Source organism: Miscanthus floridulus, chromosome 1, assembly GCF_019320115.1.
Source record: "Miscanthus floridulus cultivar M001 chromosome 1, ASM1932011v1, whole genome shotgun sequence".
NCBI classification, from domain to species: Eukaryota; Viridiplantae; Streptophyta; class Magnoliopsida; order Poales; family Poaceae; genus Miscanthus; species Miscanthus floridulus.
This window is the reverse complement of record NC_089580.1, coordinates 187,433,053-187,440,791: the sequence shown is the minus strand read 5'-3', so window position 1 is coordinate 187,440,791 and position 7,739 is coordinate 187,433,053. Positions and strand designations below refer to the sequence as shown.

Sequence of the window (7,739 nt, the reverse complement as noted above, 5' to 3'; positions counted from 1 at the left end):
GCTGGGCTACTGCGCCGCCGACCGCGACCGCATCCTCGTCTATGAGCTCCTCGAGAGCGGCAGCCTCGACGCCTGGCTCCACGGTGGCGACGCCGAGGACGGTGGCGGCACCGAGACGCTGCCCTGGCCTGCGCGGCTCGCCGATCCGAAGCAGCACAGCGAACGCAGCCACAACCACGGCCAAGGCAGAAATCGGCAGAGCCGCGGCTGGCGACTCCGCGGCCAGCTGCCTCCTGTGCGGCCTCCCGTGAGGGAGAAGAGGCGGTGGAGCTTCCGCCGGCCGGGCGCAGGGGCGGGCGCGGGCGCGTCCGGTGGCGCACAGGGACAGGGCCCGCTCGCGTCCTCATGGTCGCACTGCTTCTCCGAGGCCGAGGCGCATGTCGTCGTCGTGGCGCAGGAGCTGGACTTCGCTTAGATGTTGAGGAGGTCCCATTTTCGTCACATGCGCTCTGTTCGTCTAGACTTCGTTTAGATGTTGAGGAGGTCCCATTTTCGTCTGCCTGATAAATTATACTTCCCTCCGTTTGGATTTACTTGTCAGTAATTTTTTACTGTAGCAAATTTGACCATCTGTTTTTTCTTCTAAAAAAATCTTATATACTTCAATGTATATAACATTAATGAAGTATGTTCAATAAAGAATCATATATGTGAAAACTTGATGTATCTAAAAATCTTTTGTAGAAAAAAACGTATGGTCAAAATTGCTACAGTAAAATTTTGGTGACAAGTAAACGAAAACGGAGGTAGTAGCTAAGAGTGCTATTTGTTAGTTAAAAAAAATTTATAAGTCAAACCAACTCATCTCAGACGAAGAGAGCGATGGTCGCACGAGATGCTGCTGGGTGCGTCTTTGCCTCTTTGGCATCTTGTCTTCGACAGTACTCGCATTCTTTTGCTTTTTACCGTTGCTCTCCGGGATCCGGCTGGCAGCCGCCATGTGAGTATGTGACGCGCTTTCTTTTTTGCATGTACGTACTCCATGCTCTGTAAAAACAGCTGTAGCTGAAGCGCGTTCTTCAGAGAAATCGCATCGACAGAGTCCAGATACACTGACCTGTGGCTGTGGCTAACTGGAATATCTGGAAATGTATTAGCTTTGGTTCATGTGCAGGCCTTCAGGATTATATGTTGTCGTACAATGTCATGAGCGCTTCATGCTATGCAGTCGTGGATCCATGGCCGCGTTTAGTTCGGCCGGTTTGGCGCCGGCCGAATCACTGTAGCGACACTGTTGCTACAGTGTCGTTTTGTTTTTATTTGGTAATAATTATCCAATCGTTGACTAATTAGGCTTAAAACGTTCGTCTCGCAAAGTACAACCAAACTGTGCAATTAATTTTTGATTTCGTCAACATTTAGTACTCCATACATGTACCGCAAGTTTGATGTGACGGGGAATCTTCTTTTTGCATAGTGCCAAAATTTGGAATTAGGAGGAACTAAACATGGCCCATACCTTTGAGTTTCTCTCTCTTGACTGGTACTACTTCCTGCATCTGAAAAGAATAACATTCGAGTGACATACTCCCTCCGTGCATCAAGTTTATAAAAGTAACAATATGTATGATAACAATAAACATCGTTAGATTCGTTACGAGACATGTTTCATTGTATATACTCCCTGCGTTGTAAAATAAATGTCATTATACAGTGAGTGTTGGTCAAACCTATTCACGATTAATCTTATGAAACTATGCGTCTTCAGTATTAATATTTTTTAAAAAAATTAAAAATATTTGACTTTTTAGAAAATGAGAATGACACTTAGAGCCAGTTTAGTTCACTTCATTTTGCCAAAATTTTCAAAGATTCCCTATCACATCGAATCTTTGACGCATGCATGAAGCATTAAATATAAATAAAAAATAAAACTAATTACACAGTTTAGACGAAATCCACGAGACGAATCTTTTAAGCCTAATTAGACTATAATTGGACACTAATTACCAAATAACAACGAAAATACTACAGTAGCATTTCGCCAAAAAATTTGCCAACCAAACAGGCCCTTATTTTATGACGGAGTAAGGTATACCGTTACAGATATTAATGGTTTTTTAGTAAACTTTTGTTAAACTTCAAAAAAAATTAATAATTAGAAAAATTAGAATGTTATTCTTTTCCTGACGATGATAGTAGTAAAATTGTGAGCTAAGTGCTGCCCGGGACACGCCACTGCTGAATGTTTAGCTTTCAGCTTTTCTCTAGGGCCTTCACAGTTCTTTTCTTTTGCTTTCTTTTGGAAAAGCCGAGCTCGACGGATCTCAAGAAAACAAATGGCGATCACATGGGCCGAATATAGCTTAGTAGTGGTTCGCTAGGCCCAACAATTTGAAGAGTGAAAGTTTGTCCTTGAACAGAAACAGTACGGTATCAGAATTTGACTGGGCCTCGTTCCGCTGTAGGCCCATAAGCATTCAGAACCATGTTCCTTTTCGTTTCCTTCGACTTTGTCCTCTCAAAATAACAACATACTGAATTTTCAAGGATGTCCCCCACTACCACATCACAAGTACAGCAAGGAATATTCCAAAGAATGAAACAGTAAACACACACGCAATCGATCGATAATCCAGTGGGCGCCTTCACCCGATGACATGCATGAACCACAGTGTGAACTTTGGAATTTTGCCAGGCCAGGTCCCTTGGACCCCATCCTAGCAATTTGCTCTGGAGTGCTGGTAACCTGCTCAAGCAAGCAAAATCCTCAATTTTTGTCAGTTGGATGGAAGTGAGAAAACCTTAGCTTTTAAGGCATCATCGGCGCTTCAGTTGAGGACGAAAGCTTCGGTATACTCCTTTCACGTGTGATCCAGCTAAGCACTACTAGTGAAGTAGAAACATTTGGCATTTTCGTGTATTATTAGATCATCACTAACTGAACCTTGCAAGAAAAGGAGAAAACTTCGTTCTCTTGGGAGTTCCAGGGGCAAAGGTTTTCAGTTCGCATGAGCTACGGTCCACGTGGCAATTAAAATCGATTGGCTTCTGCGCATTATAGATGGCCAACGGGCCGGGCCGGTACGGCACGGCACGGGCCCGTGCTAGGCCCGGCCCGATGGAGTCGGGCCGGCACGGCACGCTGTGCCTCCCGGGCCATGCTGAGCTGGGCTTCGTGCCTGGCCGACGGTCCAGGCACGGCCTGCTGGGCTGTTTTTCGTGCTGGCCCGGCCTGGTAAGCACGGCTTGTGAAGCCTCTCGGGCCGGCCCAAGGCCCGCTTGGCAGGGGGAGGTAGCGCCACGGCGGTAGTAGGAGCCCTCGCGGCCGGCAACCCGGCGCCCCGCGGTCGTCGCTCTCAAGGCCGGCGAGCCTGTGGCTGTGGACGAGAGGGAGGAAGAGAGGAGAGAAGGGGAAGGAAACGACGAGCGGCGTGCTCCACGCGACGGCAGCCAGGCGTGAACGCGCGACCTCCACGCGCAGGGCACGGTCGCTGCCGGTCTGCCCAGCCAAGCCGCCGTCGCAACCGGTCGCTGTCGTGGAGGAGGAGCGAGATCTGGTGGATTTGGAGAGAGAGCGGGGGCCGCCGGCAGTGTGGAGGAGACGAGGAGGTCGTTGGTGCTCGAGGCCAGCTCCGCTCGAAGTCGCCGCTGCGAGGGCGTGGAGGAAGAGGCCGAGGGGGCCGCCGGCAATGTGGAGGATGACGCGGACGGGGCCGGCGGCGGCGTGGAGGATGACACGGACGGGGCCGCGTGGATGAGGCGAGCGGGCTGAGCGCGACGCCTGCGCGGGGTGGGTGGAGGTGGGGGTTGCACGCAGGCGAGCGCGAGCACAGAGAGCAAAGGGAGGGCGACGGCTGGGGGCTAAGGGGAGGAGGAAATGAAGTTATGGTTGCTACCGTGCTACCAGCCTGTTGGGTGCTGTTGCTGCCGTCGTCCACGTGAGCGGGCCGCCACCGGGCCGTACGCTATGGAGCGGGCCGTGGCGTGCCGGCCCACGTGCCTAGGGTAAGGCCCAGGCATGGCCTACTCCTCCGGGATGTGCCAGCCCGGGGCCGCTCGCCACCGGGCCGGGCCGTGCTTGAGCCGAGCAAAAAAACGGGCCTCGTGTCGGGTCGACGGGCTCGGGCTGCATGGCCATATATGCTGCGCATACTGCATGATACGACATCCTACCCGCTACGTTTGGAACACTTGTGTAGACGTGTAGTAGCATTCTTTATCCTTAACTCTTAAGAGAGACTTGTCTACAAAACTAATCGTCCAACGGTTCAGCCCCTATCTCGAGTGCCTGCTTTCAAGCAAGGTGAGGGTCCATCAGCGCCATCCGCATCGGAACTGGAGGCTTTTTCATAGGATCTTGGACGGCAACATAACAACGTGCAACGCCGAAGCACTGGACGCGCTATTGGTTGTTCTCGTTTATGTAAATCGAAACGTGAGTTCTTTTGCTAGGATGATCCAACTACGGCTTGTTTTAAGTCGACCTCCTTCGGCGCTCGGCAGAAGCGCGTTGTTTGTAAGTTTAAACTCTTGTTCTTAATACTATGATACACAAATCTTTTACGTATTGGAGAAAAATGAAACTAATGGGCCAAACATGGCCCATATTCGTCCCCATCACCATTAGATTCCAGAAACACCTGGCCGAAACGGGCAACAAACAATCGAGTGCATTCTCTGCTCGGTTGCTCCGAGTGTCCGTCAGGTAACACGTGTACGGTTCAGCTATTTTTCCGGGTCGGCTCAAATGGTCTGTGTTTGAAGCCTGGTTTAGTTCTAAAAAATTTGCACCCTAAACTATCACATTAAATCTTGCGGCACGTGTATGGAGTATTAAATATAAGCGAAAAAAACTAATTGCACAGTTTGGTTGGAAATCTCGAGACGAATGTTTTAAGACTAATTAGTCCATGATTAGACATAAGTGCTACAGTAACTACCATGCGCTAATGATGGATTAGTTAGGCTTAATAAATTCGTCTCGCAATTTTCAGGCGAGCTATGTAATTAGTTTTTTATTAGTATCCGAAAACGTCTTCCAATATCCCCGAAACATCCGATGTGACATCCAAAATTTTTCATTTCGCGAACTAAACGCAGCCTAAAATGAAGTTTCAACCACGTACTGCAGAATTGCTGATTGATCTGCAAGGCATTTTCAATTTTTCGTCAGAGAGAGAGTGTATAGTTGAGGCAGTATAGTTTGCTTGCATGGCGCGAGACCGTGTGTTAGCATGAAAATGAACACCTACGTCTCTGAAATTCCACGTGCTAGGAGGACACACGACACGGGACTACTGCCGTCGTCCTTGGGTCCTTTGGACATGCAGACAGACTCACAGACTGTTTCACAGTCAATGTAATCTCTAGCTAGCGGTCTCGCCCCTAGCAGTCTCACTCATGCTGTCCGTGTATTGTAGCACGCTAGCACCTCGATCGACTGCGCATTTTGTCCGTCCGCAGAACATTTTTTCACTGACGTACGTGTGCTACAGTATATAGACTGAAACATTCACGGTCTAGCTACCTGATGAGAGGCAGAGTCAGAACAAGGAAACGACTGCAGTGAAGTTAAAGCATTTCCGGATGAAGTAGTATCGTACGTACCGGCCGAGCCATCATTCGGACCTTGATCTTATTAGCCATGCTTATCAGCTATAATATAGTGTTTTTTTTTCATAACAAAATAATATCAGACGGTTTATAAGCCACAGAAACGAACGTGGTGGTAATAAGCAGTGGTAGGGTCCAGGTAAATTTGTACTTATCTGTGAATAATCTACAAGTGCTCTCATTCCCAAAAAGGAGGTGCTTAGATTACAGCCTAGATTTTCTTAGCATATTCTTGTGACCATGGCATGGATTGGATTGGACAGTAATGCTGCATGGCTCAGGTGCGGGTGCGTGCAATCAGAGTCACATGTACATGCAATGGATTCCATTGGCAGGAGCCAGTGCCGGGCATGCAGTAGTGCAGATATATGCAGGCAGTGCAGAGTTTCACATGACGGCGGTCTCCTCCTCCTGCTGCTGTATGCTGCTGAGAATCTCATGCACAGCGGTGGCTATATCTTCAACAGAGCCCATCTTGGAAGTCATCCTCTACCTGCCGTCCAAGCGGGAAAACGATCATTATACTGTAATTGACACCGCCGGTTTGTCTCTACCGGCTTAAACTATCTTGAAGTAGTACCGGCCGGAGAGCTAAATTAAGTCTGTGTTTATTTATGCTTGCCCCTTCCCCCTTTGGGGTCTTTGATGCATTGTCGTATTTATGGATTTTTTTAATAAGTATATAATAATCGGCAGTTCTTCGGATTTGTTTCAAAAAAAATTATGGTTATTACCTTGAGGCTGAAGGTGTAGAGGACCATGGCGTCGACGGTGGTCACGTTGAGGTGCAGCGCCGGGATGCGCAACTGGTGCAGCCCCGCGACGAGCTTCAGGAGCTGCTTGGGCCGCCGGCGCGCGAGCACCTTCAGGCTGGCGTGGCCTTCCACCATGGTCACCTCGATGTCCGCGACCGCAGCCGCGGGCCGCCGGCCGGTCTCCGCGGATCCTGCTGATGCGGCCGCGGCGTCGCTGCAGTTCCCTCCGTTGCTCGTGTTGCCTGAGCAGCCGCCGTGGCCCGAGGTGGTGGTGGAGTACTGTGGGAAGCTGAAGAAGCCGGCGAACGGGGAGCTGCCGGTGTCCGTGCTGCCTGATGACCCCCGGCTCTTGATGCTCTTTTGGACCTCCAGCGATTGGAGCAGTTGCTCCAGCTCCCTCACGTAGTTGATTGCGCCACCGACGATGGATGCTTGGTCACCCTGTCCAGTGTAAAAGAAAGATCAAACACAGCTGTTATCACATTGCCAAACATAGCAACGAACTAGGAATACGTACTTATACTACTCCAAAAAGACAGAGGTTTATTTACTGCACGTCTGCACGTAGGTACGTACCCTGTGTGCGTAGGACGGCGGCATGAGGGAGCGGAGCACGGCGAGGTACTCGTTCATCTGGCGGCGGCGGTTGCGCTCGACGGCAATGTGGGTCATCCGCTGGCTCTCGATCTCCTCCTTGTTCTTGACGACCTTGGTGCGCCTCCGCTTCCTCCTCCCCGGGGCCGCCGCCGCAGCTGCCGGCTCGGGCGCCGCTGCCTTCCTGCTGCCGTGGTCCGTGGAGGCGTCGGAGGACTGGTCCCGGGAGAGCGCCTCCCAGTCCCAGTCGTCCCCCACGGCCACGGTGGGCGCGGCCCAGGTGTCGAGGTCGTGGTACCACTCCCCCGCGGCGGCGACGCAGAGATCGGCAAACCCTCCTCCTCCTCCTCCTCCCTGCAGCTGCATGTCGCACGACCACTGCAGCGCGTACGGCGAGTCCCCGCGGCCGTAGCCGAAGTGGCCCGCCGCCTGGGGCTGGGAGAACACCACGGCCTCCAGCGCCATTGCTGCTAGTCTGCTGCTCCCAAACTAACCCAAATGGACGGACACGGCCGCGCGGGCTGGTGTGCGTGTGACGGATGGAAGGATGGATGGACGCGAGAGAACGGCTGTGTGGCGCGGCGCGCACGGGCACGAGAGACCGGCAGGCTCACCGTCACCGGCGTGTGGTGTGAGGGGGGAGGCGTGTGCCCGGGCGCTCGCTTTATAAAGGCGGGTGGGATCGTGGTGAGGTGAGCGAGGCGGACACGTACGCGGCACCGCGCGGGCCCGGGGCCCTGTCGCGCGCCGAGCTTTTGTGCGTAGGGGGATGGACGGGCCAATGATTTTCCATTCCGTACCAGTGCAGTGCAATGCGCCAATGGACGACGGGGC

General features: G+C 51.8%; 1 protein-coding gene across 1 annotated transcript; it reads right to left on the bottom strand.

Annotated features, from left to right (window-relative positions):
• Window positions 1-5,668: 5,668 nt before the first annotated feature.
• Window positions 5,669-7,524, bottom strand: LOC136505616 (transcription factor bHLH96-like). Its single transcript, XM_066500785.1, is given in 4 exon segments — window positions 5,669-6,036; window positions 6,038-6,049; window positions 6,291-6,752; window positions 6,888-7,524. Coding segments are annotated over 4 exon segments (1,050 nt in total). The 5' UTR covers window positions 7,371-7,524; the 3' UTR covers window positions 5,669-5,943.
• Window positions 7,525-7,739: the final 215 nt, after the last annotated feature.